Genomic DNA, 18,627 nt, shown 5'->3' with positions numbered 1-18,627 from the left:
AATGTCCTGAGAACCCAGGGGGAATCATTGCTTTGATTCAGTCATAAATGAGCAGAATATGAACCAAAAATACTAACTAGTATTTTTCCTAGATACTGGTGTGTACATTTGAATAATCTCCCTAACTTCTTTTCAGCTCTATTTCCATCTTGAAGTGTCAGCAATGAGGGTTATCAAGACAAACTAAAACTTCAGCAACTGGCTTTGAAATCAGTATTTTTTTTTTTAAAGCGGGCATCTCGGTCAACATTAGAGCGGTCTGAACAGCAGATTAGGGCAGCTTCTGGTTTGGAAGAACTGCTGCGGATCACACACTTCGAGGACTGGAAGCTCTGGAGATGCCGACTGAAGCTCAAAAGTTTGACCAGCACAGACTCTCGCTCAGCATCCCATCGGGCCACCAGGTTTGCGGCAACTTTCTATGACATTGAAACCCTAAAAGGTAGGTGTGTGCATGCACATGCACGTGTAAGTGTGTATGCATGTGCTTGCATGCATATGTGTGTGTCTGTATGTAAGCAATTCTTGTTCTTTATCAGATACCAACACATGCACCAGCTTCTTCCAAAGGTTTGAGCAGGGCTAGTGTGTGTCCGGGAGAAGAAAAGGGTGTCTTTGATTTCAGAGCTTTGGTGTCAGCAGAGAATCCTGGTTTCCTATGTTTACTCTACAGAGAAATATATTCAATATGATTTTGAGATCTAAAACGGACACAAAAGAACACTTCAAAATTCAGAAATATATTGAACACAGAGATGTGAATGTAAAACGAACCCAGAAAGACCATCCCTAATCATTGGATTAAGAAATCATTGGGTTTACTTAAAAACATAAAACAACCTCAGTGTCCATCAGCAAGGAGCATTCTACTGCCATGCCTACATGGACAAAAACCAATAAATTAGGCATAGCTTTTTTATTTCTTGAAAATTCTGTGATTTTTTTTTAAGTAAAAATGAAAAGTAGAGGTTGGAAGCTGAATTGTAATATTGCATACTGAGATTACTAGGTGATGGAGGTGAGGAACCCTCTAGACAAAAGAATCCAAACTCCAGGTAGGAAATGACCTAATTTGAAATAAGGGGGACGGCGGCGATTGTTCCCTGATAAGGTATGGAGGTTCTTTATAAGAAAACCATTGTCTGTGTATGTACTATGCCATAATGAACGAAGCTTGCCAAACACAGTTGTGTGGCCTCTGATTAGGCATTTGATTTTTTGGATGGCATAGCAAAAGAACACAAGAAGCCACTGTGGCCTTGTTGATTTGGCATTTGAGGTTTGATTAACATACAATTGTCGAGTAATGGATTATATCTATCACATAATGCAAATTGACCAGCAAGCCAAAATTATTATTTTCTTTTTTCTAGAATTATCTGTCTTTGTTTCCCTTTGTTTCCTGTAAAAAGATGATGATGTTGCACAGGCCACTGTTGTCGGCTGCAGGGGAGGCTGTGCATAGTTGGGATAAATCTCTCGGCAGCACTGCAGGCCTGAGTGTGAGGAGGATTCTTTGTGCTCATGTGTGTATGACTGTGTGTCTCGGTGAGTTGAGATGATTGGCACCCTGGCCTAGAACCCACTTTAGCCAGAGGTTTGAAGCTCTAGTTTCTGTGTAGTGAATTAGCACAGACTGGAAACAAAGGAGCCAGACCTCACCTAGAGATCCAAGGCTTTAACCAGGGTCCCTATCTGAAAGCCTGAGGTGAGCTTGGAGATACTCTGTGAGAATGGAGATAGACAAGCATTTACCATACAACCAAGATTAGGTGATTAAAAAAGAAAAGTCAGTGACATTGACATTCTTTAAGGAGAAAACCATAAAAAAATAAAAATATTTTTTTAAACATAAAAATATGAAATTTGCCAACTCCAAAATGTCTCTTATTACATGGGGGGATCATCTGAAGTTATTTACTAAGTTAGAAGCAGTAAATAATCAAATCGATGCGTTACACCAATTGTTATTTGTTATCAACTCTCGTCATGGATTTTGGGGTGATTCCCTGAAGCAGAGCAGCCCTGCTGGACAGTAGGAAAAAATAGCAGAGTTATGAAACTTTTAAGCAGTGCATTGGTCATAATTCCACACAATTTTTTTTTAATTCCACACAATTTTGATTAAAATCTTATCACTCCAACTTTCAAAACTTAGTTTTACGAAAAAGCAAATGGAAAGCAACATTTAAGTAGAATTTTAAACAGAGAATGTTTTCATAAGTTGACTACTTGTTTTCCCCAGGATTCATGATTAATAACAGTGAATTAAGTAATACTCGTTTTAATACCTAATTGCGTAATTTATCTCTTATGGTTACAGCCTGTAGGCTCTTTATATAAATATTCATAATCAGAAACTTAAAAAGGTCTCTTGGGTTAGAAGATTTTATGATGAAAAAACAGAGTTAAGGCAAATGGTGTAGTATATGCAATGTTTCTCAGGCAGCCAAACATCTCGTCTTTTGTGTTTTCAGTGACTTCTGAGGAATATTAAGATGGTGTGTGGGGGGGAGTCAAGATACAGAAAGGTGTTATAAGGGAATAATTTAGACACTAGGCTCAGATCTCCAACAATAACATCGTACCTGTAGACTTCAAGCAGAAGTTCTCTTTGTCCCTTCTAGTGGAAACATGTTCACATCTGGGGGAAGTCAGAATGATGTGGGGAGAGACCAGCACAAATGTGAAGGTGGGGTAAAAATGGAGAAGAGTTTGTCTCTTGCTGTATAAACACATGACCCTCAAACTTAGCTGCTTGGAACAACAGTTTTTATCTCACGGTTTCTGTGGGTTGGGGATACAGACCTGGCCTTGCCAGGTGTCTCTCTTTCAGGGTCTTTGCAGAGGCTGCAGTCAAGGTGTCATCTTGTAAGACACTACTGGCTTTTTTGGGCTGCAGGCGGCATCTCAAGGTTTAATCGGGGCAGGATGCACTTCCCAGTTCACTCGGGGCTTGTTGGCAGGACTCAGCTCCTCGCAGGCTGTTGGCCAGAGTCTGCGCTCAGTTCCTTGCCATGTGGACCTTTCCAGCGGGGCGGCTTGCTTCATCAACGCCTACAAGTTGAGAAGGCAAGAGAAAGAGAGTGGCAGCGAGAGATAGAGACTGCAGGCAAGACAGAAGTCACAGTCTTTTTTAAACCTAATCATGGAAGTGACATCCCACCCCTTTTTCTGTATTCTCTTCGTGAGAATCAAGTCACTAGGCCCAGCCCCCAGGGGGGAGGGGATCGTACAAGGGTGTGCACACCGGGAGGTGGACATCACTGGGAGTCAGTTTAGAAGCTTCCTACCACAGGAGGTTTTCACCACCACCTCCAACATATGACAAACTCCACAGTCGCACAGCGAGGCTAAAAGAAGGTCTTTAGAGTTGTCTTTATCATAAAATTGAATCATTTCCCAAAACATCTGCAGAAAGGCTCTACAACTCTGAGTATCAAAGTGTCAGAATCCCATTTTTAAAAATAAACCATGAGACAAAAGCCAGTAGTGTTTTACAAGAAAGTATGTGATCTTTTTATTCCCAGAGGCTGGTGTCTTTTTCTGGTTTCCCTCAAATTAGTTAGAATGGCCAGATTATGGCTTGTGCCATCAGAATGAACTGGCTTACTTCCTTTTTTCTTTTCTTTCTTTCTTTCTTTCTTTCTTTCTTTCTTTCTTTCTTCTTTCTTTTCTTTCTTTCTTTCTTTCTTTCTTTCTTTTTTTTTTTTTTTTACATAAATATCGGTATTGGGCCCTGGCGAGTGAAAAAAACCCTGGCTCGAAGCAAAGATGAGCTCCATTTAGATTTCCATTAGTGTCATTGGCCCGCTTTGAATCCTATGGTAGTTACTTAAGCAACCAACAGAAATGTATTTCTTGTTATTTTTTAAAGATTGTATTTATTTATTCATGAGAGACACACACAGAAAGAGGCAGAGACACACCAGAGGGAGAAGCAGGCTCCGTGCAGAAGCCTGACGCAGGACTCGATCCCAGGACCCAGGATCAGGCCCTGGGCTGAAGGCGGTGCTAAACTGCTGAGCCAACCAGGCTGCCCCAATATTTCTTGTTTTTAAAGATTTTATTTATTCATTTGAGACAGAGAGAGAGAGAGCACAAGCAGGGGTAGGGGCAGAGGGAGAGGGAGAAGCAGATCCCCTGCTAAGCAGGGAGCCGGAAATGGGGCTCCATCCTAGGATCCTGGGATTATGACCTGAGCCAAAGGCAGGCACTTAACCAACTGAGCCACCCAGGTGCCCCCAGAAATATATTTCTTGATGGTGCCAGGACCCATCCACACCTGACTTCAAGCAGAAAAGAATACCTTCCAGCTGTGTCCTTAAACTGCTTCTAGATAACACGCATCATTTCTTTACCTGCTTCCGTTTGCTTCCTTTCCGGCCAGCTCCTCCAGATGCACCCGGTGTGGTTTTATTTTTTTATTATTATTTTTAAGATTTTTATTTGTTTATTCATGAGAGACACACACACACACAGAGGGGGAGAGGCAGAGACACAGGCAGAGGGAGAAGCAGGCTCCATCCAGGGAGCCCGACGCGGGACTCGATCCCGGGACCCCAGGATCAGCTCTGGGCCGAAGGCGGTGCTAAACCGCTGGGCCCCCCCGGGGAGCCTCCCGGGTGTGGTTTTATACTGCAGACAGTGATCTTCACCAAAGAAGGTGTCGTGTGAGTGGGGAGGAGCCCAGACTTTGGTTTCAGTTTTTTCTGGAACCGATCTTTGGGTAAAGGAGCGACGGGGAAAGTATCCGTCGAGCGGGCGAGGTGACCGTGGCGGCGCCCGGCAGCCCACTGGCCGGCGCTGGCATGGCCGGGCCGGTTCTTGAGCCGGTGCCGACGAGCGTCCTGTCGCAGTCATAGATGAGGAGTGGCAGCGGACGCAGTGCAGCCCCCGGGAGACGTGCGTGGAGGTGGCCAGCGAGCTGGGGAGGAGCACCGACACGTTCTTCAAGCCGCCCTGCGTGAACGTGTTCCGCTGCGGCGGCTGCTGCAACGAGGAGAGCCTCGTCTGTATGAACACGAGCACCTCCTACGTCTCCAAACAGGTACGGGGGCATCGGCAGGTGTGGCCCCTCCAGAGCCCCCGGGGACAAGCGTGTTGACAGCCCCAGCTAGGCTCATTGCCATGCACCGTGTGGAAATGGCCTTGCGGGCCTCATCTCACTTAACCCCCGGAGCAAGCTAACAGGGTATCTATCCTCTTCTCCTCCTACCTGTAGAGATGAGGAAACTGAGCTCAGAGAGCTAACCTGTGGCGGAGCTGGGACCCACATCCAGGTCTGTGGGACTCCAGACCCTGAACTCCTATGGGTTCCTGTCTCTCTGGTGCCATGATGTCAAGAATCAGAAAATCCCAAGGGAGTTACTAGAACAAACGATAAAAGGAAGGAAGAGAGTGGGGCTGCCTTGCATATTCGTTGAGTTCTGTGTTGCTCAAGTGGAGCCACTGAGAAGAGTTGACCTGGGTGGCAGGGAAGTGGGAAGGAGGATGCGTGGTCAAGTGCCCAGTGGTAGCCAAAGCAGGAGCCGTTCCCACCCCTGGACCGAAGAGGCTGGGGGCTGGAGCAGTTGTAGGAACCCCAAGAGAAAGGGGAGAAGAGGGCTGCTGGGCCAGCTGGAGGAGTGGCTGCAAGGAGTCGGGGGCAAGGGGTGGAGGAGGCAAGGGGACCTATAGGTGCAGCCACAGAGGTCAGTGTCTTGAGACACAGACCCAGTGGGGGGGGAAGGAGAGAGGATGGCATCTCTGGGAGGGCAAATGGAGCATATCTAGCACAAAAGATCTTTGAAAATCATTCTCTAGTCCCCATGAAAGAAATAATTCTTCCCTCTCCAGCTTATAAAATCTCTTTTGCCCAGTAGATAAGTTTTTCTATCACTACCGTATTGTTGTCAAATGTAATAAATGTTGCACTGAAAAGCAGTAATAATAAACTTAGGAAAACATTAAAAACCTAGAAGTCCAACTGCATTCCTTTTGGTTCTGTGTTGCAAATTCCTCACGCATGTTGATGGGTTCATTTAATTGTCACATTAACCTACACAATCTGTTCTCCTTGTGATTGTGAACAGAGGTGGAACAATAAAATTACATATGCAACGACTATATTGTGGTAGGAAATAATCTTTAAAAAAATTTTTTTAGAGAGGGCAGGAGGAAGGGGAAGGGCAGAAGGAGAGGGAGAGAGAGAATCTTTAGCAGGCTCCACACCCAGTGCACAGCCCAATGCGGGGCTCTATCTCCCAACCCTGAGATCATGACCTGAGCTGAAATCAAGAGTCAGACACTTAACCAACTGGCACCCAAGCATCCTCCCCCCCCCTTTTTAAGAGGAAAATTATCTTAACTGGATGGAAAGAATGGTATGCTGATTTGTTTGGTAATAGGTTAGCTTATCCTGAATTTTGCTCCCCCTCCCCCCTAAAATATCCCACAAAAGTTTCTTTTTTTTTCTAAATTCTTTTAGAGAATCTTGGAACTTGTAAAAATTCTGACCTCTAACTACTTGACAGTTGGGGGGAAAAATGACATAAGTATGGCTAACCATCAACTGTCAGTAGAAACAAAGCTTGCATAACATAAGAGGCTTTGGTTCATGACCATGTTATTCCCTAAAGCATAGCTGAAAAATTTCGCAAGAAGATGAAGTTTATGCAAAGTAAACACTCTAAAAGCATTCTCTTACTTAGACTCATAGAAGGTCCATTTCATATCAAAAGGTCAGAATAAACACAACTTTAATGGATTGTTTGCACTTAATAGAGAGTTGAGTATTTTATTTTGACTGCTGGACTCAACAGATGATTAGTCTTAAAGAATGTACTTAAGTGTAAGTGCACAGCAGTTTTTCTTTCCAAATATGCACACTTGAACATTTGAACAGTGGTTTAAAAGAACTACCTCTCACTCCAAAGTTATGGACTATTTGATTAAATACATCTTTGAAACACAGTGAATAAATGAATACTCTGTGTAGTAAGGACTACACGGAGTGGAGATTGAATGAACAGAGCACTAAAATCAAGTTCAAATTTATCTGAACCACTCTAGAAACCAAGTAATTGACATTTCTCTGACTTGTACTTGCCAAGATCCCACCTTGCTTCTTCTGGTCACAGAAATTTTGTTCTAAAATGTAATAAGGCATATTCTTAAGAGTATCACCTCTGGCTCCAGGGAAGATGGCCTGGGTTCAAATCCCCACTCTTCCAATCAATAGTTATGTGGCCTTAGGCAAGTTATATAACCTTTCTGTACGTCTGTTTCTTCACCTATAGGGTTAGGGGTGGAGACATTAAAAAAAACCCACGCTAGAATATTGTTATAAGGGGTGAATGAATGAATAGAGAACAGGACCTGGCATATAGAAACATGGAATGATATTCATGTTACCTATAATTATTTGGTTGGGCATGATGATCTTGTATCAGTCATTACTATGTAATGCTGTATAATACACACCCCAAAACTCTGTGGTTTCAAACAATAGTGATTTAGTCTTACCCCTGCATTTAAGATTCAGTTAGTTTTGAGTGGGCCTAACTGCAAGCGACAGGTTAACTGCAGGTCTGTTCCCTGTATCTCCCATCCCTTGGGCCAGCATACCTGCTAAATCATGCTCTTCTCATGGCTACAGCATCCGCGGGAGAAAATGGGCCCCCGAAGCACACACAAGTTCAAGTTTGTAGATGTGTCATGTCTGCTAACATCCCGATGGCCAAAGCAAGTCACATAGCCAAGTCCAAAGTCAAGGGACAGGAAACTATTCCTTCAATGGAGATGGTATGAGAAGAGATAAGTAAATAGTTCTGAACGATAATCTGTTTACTGTGGTCTCAAAGAAACTTCATAGCTGTAAGTTCATTTAGTCCTTATAATTTACACTCAAATTTAAAATAGGAGCAAGGACCAAGTGCCTGTTACAGGGGTACCAGTGACACCAGAATGGTAAGAGATTTGGCCAAGCTTAAATACTTGCTAAAGTTACATAAGCCCCCAGGCTCCTGCCTCCCAGCCCAAGATCCTCTCCATCATGCCAGCCCTTAACCTTATTAGTTCTTTCTTAATGGACAGCTTTGCTAAAGTCACTACCATAGAGGACAAAGGCAAAAATGCAAACTGTAGAAATTAGCATCTAAATACATATATGTCTTATGGTTCTTCCTCTCCTCTAGCTCTTTGAGATATCAGTGCCTTTGACTTCAGTACCTGAATTAGTGCCTGTTAAGGTGGCCAACCATACAGGTTGTAAGTGCTTGCCAACGGCTCCCCGCCATCCATACTCCATTATCAGAAGATCCATCCAGATCCCAGAAGAAGATCAGTAAGCCTTTCTTGTATTCACTTACGCTTGCTCTTGCTTTGCTAAAGCTGTGTGTGGAGAATATTTCATTATTTTAGGTGTTAGATGTATATGGCGGTAAGACCACAAAGCTCAGTGGTTATGAACTCACCAGGTCTACTTATAGACACCTTTGTTCTTTTTAAAAATTATTTTTATTTTAATTTAATTAATTTTTTAGGGAGAGTGCATGCAAGCAGGGCAAGGGGAGGGGCAGAGGGAGAGGGAGGAGAGAATCTTAAGTAGGCTCCATGCCCAGCACAGAGCCCGATGTGGGGCTCCATCTCACAATCCTGAGATCCTGACCTGACCTGAAACCCAAAGTCAGATGCTCAACCAACTGCGCCACCCAGGCACCCCTTATCTCCATTTTTAAAAAGGTAGTGCTTAAGAGCTATGTTAGGACAATGTTTACTTTTGGCAAATAAGCTCTGTTGACAGCTAATTTGCACAGTTTTAAAAGCAATCTTCTTAAAAAGATGATAACTGTCCAAAATTACAGTTTAGTTTCCAAATGGAATATTTGTGCTTACAGAATTACTATCTAATAACATACAGTTCATAAATATGAATTAAGCTCCTTAAAAACCATCACTATTCTCCACTCAGAAATGTATTCAGCATTTTTAAAAAAATGCCCCAAAGGTGTGATTGCCCTTGAAATATTTTAAATCTGGTTTGTTATTTTCTTTTCCTAGCTGTTCCCATTCCAAGCAACTCTGTCCTGTTGACATGCTATGGGATAGCGACAAATGTAAATGTGTTTTGCAGGAGGAGAATCCACTCGTTGGAATGGAAGGTAATGATGACAGTAAGGAAATAAAAATAGTAATAATAAAAATGACAATTGTAACTAACATCTATTGAGTGCTTACTATGGCCAGGCAATGTCGTAAGCCTTTTAGATGTATTAACTCATTTACTCCTCACAACAATCCTTAATGTACTATTATTATCCTTTTTTTTTTTTTACAATGACAGAATGGACACACCAAGATGTCTAGTAATTTTCTCCAGATTACACAGCTAAGAGTGATAGAAGCAGTCAGATTCCAGAGCCCACTGTGCTTTCATTATATAGTAAGTCTACCAATGCACGGCTCTGCTTTTTAATCTTAAAGAAAAACCCAGTGATTAGAACATCTCACAACGCTGGATTTGAAAGGCGATGGTAGCCTTTCATGAAAGCTACTTCAAAACTAAACACTAGTCAACCACATTTTACTAATTTATTTGTATAGAAGCCTCACAGGAACATAAAGTAATTTTAGACTTATTGGTTTCTTTCAACTGTGGCATGTGAAAACAGGCCAATTATTTGGGAAAAAGAAATGGGGAGTAGGAGAAAACTTTTTCTGAAACTAGGGCAAAGTAAAAGCAAAACATGGCCAGCTATTGGGCGATGAGGAGTCGGGGACCACATGTCATCACTGCTCAGAACTCGTAATGCTGTGATGTTTGATGATGACTGTTTGGCTGAAAATGAATGCGTTGTTAGAATTTATTTCCCGGAGGACATGACAGGATTCCACTGAAAAAAATAAAATCACAAGGAGTCATGCACCTCGAACCTTGCTTGTTTTAAACTATGATCTCCAAGCAAGACTTTGTAAGGACTAAACTCTATGGAATAATGTCCTAGAAACCGTAAATAATGTTCTACTTTCTAGACTTCTGTCTCTCGGCTTCCTTCTTATTGTTTTCATGAGAGTTCATGCAAGTCTTGAATGTCATCTACATCCTTTCCACCATGTGTTCAGATTATCCTCTGCTAGAAAAGACCTTGGTCATGAGGAAGCCTGCCACCCACCGAGGCAGCACAGTTACCCTGGGCACACTCTTGTTGTTAGTAAACTGTATTGAACCTCAATCTCTGTCTCTAGGACAGGACCAATCAATGGAATGACAGTGAGAGTCACATGTGTAACTTACATTTCATGGTACTCACATGAAGAAGGTCAAAAGGAACAAGTACATTTAATTTTCATATATTTTATTTAATCTAACATAGCAAGATAGTATCATTTTGACATGTGATCAATATACATTCATAAATGAGATATCCTGGGGAGAGACTCAACTGGTGCACGTGTGTGCTGAGAGTGGGAAGAGTGGGGCGGAAGGAGAGCAGTGCTCTGAGTGGGGGCAGCATGAGTGCTCAGGACTGAAAGTACGAGAAGGTAGCATGTCAGGGTGCTGAAAAAAGTTCAGCGTGGTGGGAACATAACGGGAGGGGGCTGGGTAGATGTGAGAGAGGAAGCTGGAGGAGTTCACAGGGGACCTTGGGCATCTTGTCCCAGAGACTGGATGTGATGCTAAGGGCAAAGGGAACTCCCTCAACTGGGTCAAGCAGGAGAGTGATAGCACCAATTAGAATTTTTTTAAAGATTTATTTATTTGAGAGAGAGAGAACATGCGTGAATTGGAGGGGCAGGGGGAGAATCTTCAAGCAGACTTGCCACTGAGCACAGAGTCCAACTCGATCTCATGACCCATGAGATCACGAACCATGAGTTGAAACCAAGAGTCAGACATTTAATCGACTGAGCCACCCAGGTGCCCCATGGCAGCACCAATTAGAATTTTAACACAATCAACCAGTGACAGGATAGAAGATGTGTTGGCCCGGGGCAGGAAAGGAGACAGGGGACTTCTGGAGAAGTTGCAGCAGTGATGGAAGTGAGAGGCATGGGGTAGCTAGATCACCGTCACCTCTCCAGTGGCCTCGTCAAACTCATGACATACTGAGCTTACTGTTCACTAAACACCCTTTTCACACATGTGGCCATTAAGCCAACTGCCTTTTCTACACCTACAATGACTTCTCTTCCCTGAATGAGCACATTCAGGTTAGCGAATCCAAGACCAGTTTAATTTCATCTTTTTGGATTCAGGTCATAAACAATAAAACAAACAATACCAAAAAAGAAAAATTGGAGGGTCCTGATTTTATATTTTAAATTCCTCAAGAATTTACCTGGGAAAAAAATCCATGAACTTGTTGATAAAAAATGATGAAAGAGACAAGGCTGAGAACAGAACTCATGGTATTCCATCCTCAACCTTGCTAGGGTGGAAATCAATATATGACGCTTCAGGGTATGACCCTTAGCTAGTTGCTGTTTCACTCAGTTCTCCTACACACAGTCTCTGTTACTTTTTTTTTTTAAAGTAACCTCTACACTAAAGTAGGGCTCAAACTCACGACCTTGTGATCAAGAGTCACGGGTTCTACCAACTGAGCCAGCCAGGTGCCCCCCGTTTCTGTTACTTTTAGTTAATGCTTATAAGGATTGAAGCCAGCCACTGCTAACTACCTTTCTGTAGCTCAGCAAACACCTAGTGGACTGTGTTTCCCTAAACTACAGAAGAAGGGCATTCATTGGTTCTATCTGAAATGGTCTGAATGAATCTCTACCGCCACCTTGTGATTCATGCAAGTCTTTTTAGGAGCTCCTTAAATATCCTTTAACGATCTGTTTTGTTTTTAGTTTTTAGTTTAATTCCAATATAGTTAACATACGCTGTAACAGTAGTTCCAGGTGTACAATATAGTGATTCAGCGCTTCCGTACATCACCTGGTGCTCATCAGGACGGTGCACGCCTTAATCCCGGTCACCCGTTTCCCTCCTCCCCACCCCCTTCCCCTCTGATAACCATCAGTTTGTTCTCTAGAGTTGAGAGTCTGTTTCTTGGTTTGCGTCTCTCCCTCTTTTTGTTCCCCCTTTGCTTGCTTGTTTTGTTTCTTAAATGCCACATGAGTGAGATCATACGGTGTTTGTCTTTCTCTGACTGACTTATTTCACTTAGCATTATACTCTCTAGCTCCATCGATGTCATTGCAGATGGCAGGATTTCATTCTTTTTTATGGCTGAATAATATTCTGTTGTAGTGCTTCTTCTTTATCCATTTGTGAATCAATGGACAATTCCAGACTTCAAGTTATATTACAAAGCTATAGTCATCAAAACAGTATGGTACTGGCACAAAAATAGACACATAGATCAGTGGAACAGAATAGAAAACCCAGGACTGAGTCCTCAGGTATGTGGTCAGTTAATCTTTGACAAAACAGGAAAGAATAGCCAATGGGAACAATCTATTCTCATCCTGCCCCAAAGTGGCATATACCTCATCGACATATGGCTTACAAAGCTCACCTTTTTCCTCTTCATGCAATTCTGAGAATCTCCCCCAGATCTGGCCTTCCAACACCCTTTCCACGTGGTTCCTTGAATACCATCAGTCACAGAGCAGTTAAAACTATGAGATTAGACAACATGAGATTGCCATTTTGATATACTGTCAGTGGTCAGATATTGACAAGAATATATGGTTTAACCCAATGTCTTGGAACAATGGACGGGATTCTTCAGAGTCTTCCTACATCAGCCTGTTTCAGGACCCTTTTACTACAGCGAATGAACTCAACATTTGTCATGTGCCTATTTTATGTCAGAATGATGATATCTGATTCCAATAACCTTCAGTATTTTTTAATTCATAGAGGAAATAGACACATGTAAGCAGTGCAAGAAAGGACAGGATGGAAATATGCACAGGGTAAGGGCATTTAGCTAAACTTGTAGAAGTTGAGAAAGATACCTGGGGAGAAAGATGACTGGCAGGGAGAAGGGCAAGGCCAAAAGCATGGGGCTGAGAGACCCTGGGATATCAGGGGAACAAAAAGTAGTATAATTTGGTATGGATGGAACACAGGTATATATGATGGGGGCGGAGGGAGAAAGATGAGTCTGGGAGATTAGTAAGGTCTCCATCATGGAGGTTCTCATATGACCCTGGTTGGGAAAACAGTCTGTTATTGGGAACCTTTTAAGGAACTTAAGGCAGTAGAGTAATGTGATTAGATCTGCATCTGCAGATCTGCACAAATAAAACTTGTGATGGCAAGATCTGTGACAGCCATCTACACAAAAAATATTAGGGTGCTGACTGAATTGAGGTGGTGGCAGTGTTGATGGAAATGATAGAACAAAGTCAGGATGGCAGAACTGGGTGCACAAAGTGATGAGACCCAATATGGCAGGTGAGTCGGGAGTGATGGCACCATTCCCTAAACAAGGCAGATTTAGAGAGAAGCAGGTTTGGGGAAGAAACTAACCATGTACTTGCCTCCAGAACATTCAAGAATGCTAAAGTGTCACAGTCACGTTCTTCCCAAGTTTCTTCTTTTCCATTTCCTGCACCGAATTTCAACTTGGTGATCAGAATTGGACATGGAGTAGCAGTTACCCAATTGTTGTGTACACTTTCTAGAAGAAATAGCTGTCAACTAAGTGTGTCTAAAACTTCTCAGGCCCTCCTCTCAGCTGAACGTGTTCTTCCAACAGATAGTCTGTGGAATCAAGGTTTATCATCACTGTTGTATCTTTTATAACAGCGTTGTGATCTGTGGTGAGGAAATACATCACTTTGTATTTGTATCCACAGTCTGGAATGTCTGAGGTGTATTTCGATCATGCCCATACTTCTGTTCCTCCCTTCTTTTACTCTTCATCTAAAAACTAGGAAGGACCAGACTCAAAATTCCTCGATATCCTATGTTTTATTACTAATACTTGCCTGTGAAAGTTTGCATTTTGTAACCAGTCACCAACCTAAAAATCTCTTTGAAAATCATATCAAAAATACTCAGCTTATAACATCTTTCTCCCAAACTTAAGAACACATGAACTCAGTATTGGTATTATGAAATCAGAGGTGAATCTCCCCCACTATGTGAAAAGACTAGGAGCAAAAATCGACAGGAAGGGAGATCAGAAAAGTTATTTTAGAATAACGGAAAGTATACAACTAATTTAGACGCCACGTTTTCCGTGCTACAGCCATCTGACCAACCTTTTTCTGTTTCTGTTTAGACCACTCTCACCTCCAGGAACTGGCTCTCTGCGGGCCGCACATGAAGTTTGATGACGATCGTTGCGAGTGTGTCTGTAAAACACCGTGTCCCAGAGATCTCATCCAGCACCCAGAAAACTGCAGTTGCATGGAGTGCAGAGAGAGCCTGGAGAGCTGCTGCCAGAAGCACAAGATATTTCACGCAGACACCTGCAGGTGAAAGGCATTTTCACTTTCACCTTCATTTGACTCATTGACAAATGTGAATGCCATTAATGTGAATGCCATTTCACTTTGGTGAAATTCCTTCTGAAAGCATTTTTTTTTTTTTTTGCAGTGCCCAAGTCCCTTTTATTGATAGTAAAACAGAGGTTTGGCAACCAAGGACAAATGAGAGTATATAGAGTGATGAGTAATTGTGAAACCAAGAAAATCCTGGGGCGCCTGGGTGGCTTAGCTGGTTAAGCAGCTGACTTGGTTTCACTCAGGTCATTATCTCAGGGTCCTGGGATCAAGCCCTGCACCAGGCTCTGTGCCCAGCAGGGAGTCTGCTTGAGACTCTCCCTCTCCCTCCATCTCTCCACTCCCTTGCCCCAGTAAATAAATAAATCTTAAAATAAAAAGAAAAGAAAAGAAAAAGAAAGTCCTGCCTGCTGTTGTTGGGTATGGATCTTCCGCAAAAATTTAATTGATGAGATTTAAGCAATTATTTGGAGGGTGAGTTTCAGATCAGCAGGTTCTCTGGTTGGATCTCTCTCAGTATATGTCCACATGTTTGTTTGTTCTTTGAGGAAGGGGATAGCACTGGATTTATACAGCAAGAAATATATTGATAAATAGAACCCTTACAGGTCACCATTTGGGCTTTCATAGGCTTTTTTGCATCCATGTGGAATAACTGTTCAGGGTGTTATACTGACATTTTAAATACATATCGGGAAGATTTATGTTGAAAACTTAATCACATCAGAACAGAGTTATTCCTTTGAATTTAGTCCTTGATTCCGAATTCTCATGTTTATTTTCTTTTGCAACAGCTGTGAGGACAGATGTCCCTTTCACACCAGAACATGTGCGCATGGAAGACCAGCATGTGCAAAGCACTGCCGCTTTCCAAAGGAGAAAAGGGCTGCCTATGGGCTCCATGGTCAAGAAAATCCTTGACTCAACTTGGTTCCTGAGTTCCCCATCCCTAACATTTTAAACAGCATGCTGCTTTGCCAAGTTGCTGTCACTGATTGTTTTTTTTTCCCCACGTACAAGAAAAAGAAAAATCTGTTTTGTCCAGTCCCACAATGAATTCAGACCACCCTTCCATTACACACCAGCTGAGGCTTCCCTGGTTCACTGACAGATGGCTTCCAACTGAAGATGCCCCTGCACAGCAGGATGGAGAGGAGGGAACCTGTAGCAACCTTTTTTTTTTTTTTTTTTTTTTTTTTTGTGAATGTTAAAGGTCTGATCATCCTAGAATCACTGGGGCCATAAAATTGATTACTCAAAGCCAACGAGGCAATTTTATAGTCTCCAAGTCCTTCGCTAATGCAGCTGTCTTGTGAATTCTTCTGACTCTTTATTATGCAGATTTTGATTTGTATGATCAGCACTGATTTTCTGATTACTGTCCAGCTTGTAGTTTTGAGTTTACTGAACTACTGTCTGTCGTTTCATATTTAAGTGTATTTAAAGAAAATAAACACCATTATTCAAGCCGTGGAATTTTGTGTTATTTAATATGGTACCACTCTAAATTTCATGCCAAGGGAAAAAATGTATCTTAAAGAGAGAAAGGGATCGAGAAGGGGGAGGGATGGGGAGAGACATGGGCACAGCAACACTTGATGTCAGTTAGGGGAAGCCCAGGCAGTAGCTCTCAGAAGGTTTAAGATTTTTTTTAAAGATTTTATTTATTTATTTAAGAGGGAGAGAGAGCAAGCAAGCACAGAGGGAGAGGGTGTGGGAGAAGCAGACTCCCCGCTTAGCAGAAAGCCCTACAAGGCACAGGGCTCGATCCCAGGACCCTGGGATCATGATCTGAGCTGAAGACAGATGCTTCACCGACAGCCACCCAGGCGCCCCGCAGAAGGTTTAAGATTCTAAATGAGGGTAAGTGGGGCCCCTGGGTGGCTTCAGCTCAGATCATCTCCTTCCCTCTCCCTTGGCCCCTCCCGCCACTCATGCTTGTGCTCTCGCATGCTCTGTCTCTCACAGATAAATAAAATCTAGGTAAGGTTAAGCAAATGTGACCCAAGCTTAAAATCTGTCTTCCCTTTGAGATTCAGTGTAACTTAACCTGACCCACATCTCGTGATGGAGGAGAGCCCAGGAATCCCCCCTGATGTCTTTGAGAACTTGTGTCTTCTGGCCGCCTCCAGCTCCAACTGCGGGCACCCGTTCTCGGGTCATTCACATCTCACTTCTTGTGGCCAAGGGCTTCCTCTCTCTGTCGCATGGCCACCCAGGAAGGGAGCACGGGCCTTTTCCCTTGTTGTTTTTCTCCAAAACAATCCCACAAATACCTTTTTGATGGCACAGACTTTAATGGACGTTTGGTAAACCAGAGGGAGTGATATAGCATTAGCAGAATTGAGGCAGCATTATGAGTATTAAGCGGTGTTTTTATTTTTTATTTTTTTTTAGCAAATTAAGTCAATTTCACAATTTCACAGAATTTAGCAAATAACTTAAAAACGGATGCCCTCCCCAGAATCTTGCTGAAATGGAAAGATGATAGATAGGTAGATAGGTAGACAGGATCTGCTACAACACCGCAGACTTTTGTAAATAGCTGTGTTCGGCTTATCTCTCCGCACACTGCGACCTCCTCACCATCAGAAACTGTCCCGACCAAATTTGTGCGACCCGAGTTCCTCAGACCATGGTTATTACCAGGGGGAAAGTGATGATAGACACAGCAAAATCATTCTGTTCCTCCTAATTGTTGGATCCTGGCCCCAATCCCTGCCCTTCCCCTCTCGGTTCATAAGCGGTTCCTGAATTCTCCTCTCCCTCCCCGGTCCTCTGCGGCCTGTGGCTCTGCCCCCCTGCTCCTTTCCTGGCTTTAGTGCTCAGTCCCTGCTCTGGGGACACAGCTGTTCTAGACCTGGCTTGGGACCAGTCCTCATCATGCTGCCATTATTACTGCTGTCATCTGCTGGCAGTGGTCCAGTCAACCCTGTCCTGTCACTGTTCCTCCTCCCCCTACTTTATGACCCTCAAGCCAAAAGGCCTTCTTCCTCCTAGTTTCACTGTTTGATTCCTAGCCTTCTGAGAGGGCTCGGACCTAATGCATTAGCGTCCAGCTCCTCCTAGCTGTGTCCCTTCACTCGGTTCCTACCAATCTCTTCTCCTCTGTGGTTGTTGGTCACATTCCCTTGGGAGCTGGGGCAGCACACAGCCCGAGGGACACTGCACAAAGGAGTCACCTTGCTCAGCTTTGGTAAAAAAGAGAGCGTAAATCCAAGGACCGGCTCTGCCACCTAATCTCATTATGGGCTGAGCAGCCCCGTGGATCCTCAGTTTCCACACCTGCCAAATGTGGGTGGTAATCTCAACTCCTTGCTCTCAGAGTTGCTAACCTCACTTGGGTTACCGTAAATGAAAACAATTTGAAAAATACAGTGTAATTTACAAGTTCTTGGCTTATCCTGGATTCCTGGATCTGCCCTAAAAACAACTCCAACCATGTTTTGCTTAGTGGCTCTGGCTTCCTAACTGCCATTTAGGTGGAGATATTATAGAGAATTCTGGGCTAGGACAAAACTATTTGCTGTCTGGCTTTGCACCTCTAACCCTCCATAACTACCAAGAGATCTGCATTTGGATCTCTGAGGCTGTGTCCGAGCTGAGATGGGGCTGGTCCTCAGGGTGGGCATGGGGTAACTGGACTACTGCCTTCTTAGAATTTGCTGGTCATTGTACAGGAGTATTTGTCATGCTAATAGCTTTGGAATGTGGACTGAAAATTCTCAACTTGTTGCAAAATAAAAATATGTGAGAAGCCTCAAGAGCTTAAAGCAAACACAGTAAATGCCAATGATGCATGATGTCCCTGATTATCTAAGCCACAAGGCTGGAGAATGTATTAATAGGGCAGCACAGATCATAAATCTGGGACTAAAGAAAGCAGTGTGGCAGGACGCCCTTCAGAGTTGGAAACAGATTAGACAGCATAATGGACAGAGTTGGATGAGATTAAAATACTGACATCCTTGATAAAGGAGATGACACAAATCATCCATTTTGGGGCTTTTTTAAAGTAAACTCTATCCCCAATGTGGGGCTCAAACTCGTGACTCCGAGATCAAGAGTCCCATGCTCTACTGACTGAGCCAACTAGGGTGCCCCCATTTTAAAGCTTTCAAGAAAAATAGTAGTTTGGTGAAAATTGTGATTTTAATGGATTTGGCCAATGAGAGCTGG

The 18,627-nt window shown here is 43.1% G+C and overlaps 1 protein-coding gene across 1 annotated transcript in view; it reads left to right on the top strand.

Annotated features, from left to right (window-relative positions):
* Nucleotides 1-15,915, top strand: part of VEGFD (vascular endothelial growth factor D) — a 36,808-nt gene extending 20,893 nt beyond the window's left edge. Inside the window, exons 2-7 of the mRNA XM_025986709.2 lie at nucleotides 232-442; nucleotides 4,860-5,050; nucleotides 8,178-8,326; nucleotides 9,043-9,143; nucleotides 14,226-14,421; nucleotides 15,243-15,915. Of these exons, the coding sequence (XP_025842494.1) occupies nucleotides 232-442; nucleotides 4,860-5,050; nucleotides 8,178-8,326; nucleotides 9,043-9,143; nucleotides 14,226-14,421; nucleotides 15,243-15,369 (975 nt within the window). The 3' untranslated portion in view covers nucleotides 15,370-15,915. The remainder of the gene's footprint in view (nucleotides 1-231; nucleotides 443-4,859; nucleotides 5,051-8,177; nucleotides 8,327-9,042; nucleotides 9,144-14,225; nucleotides 14,422-15,242) is intronic.
* Nucleotides 15,916-18,627: the final 2,712 nt, after the last annotated feature.

Source organism: Vulpes vulpes, chromosome X, assembly GCF_048418805.1.
Source record: "Vulpes vulpes isolate BD-2025 chromosome X, VulVul3, whole genome shotgun sequence".
NCBI lineage: Eukaryota > Metazoa > Chordata > Mammalia > Carnivora > Canidae > Vulpes > Vulpes vulpes.
The sequence above is the reverse complement of the archived record's forward strand: the minus strand, read 5'-3'. Positions and strand labels throughout refer to the sequence as shown.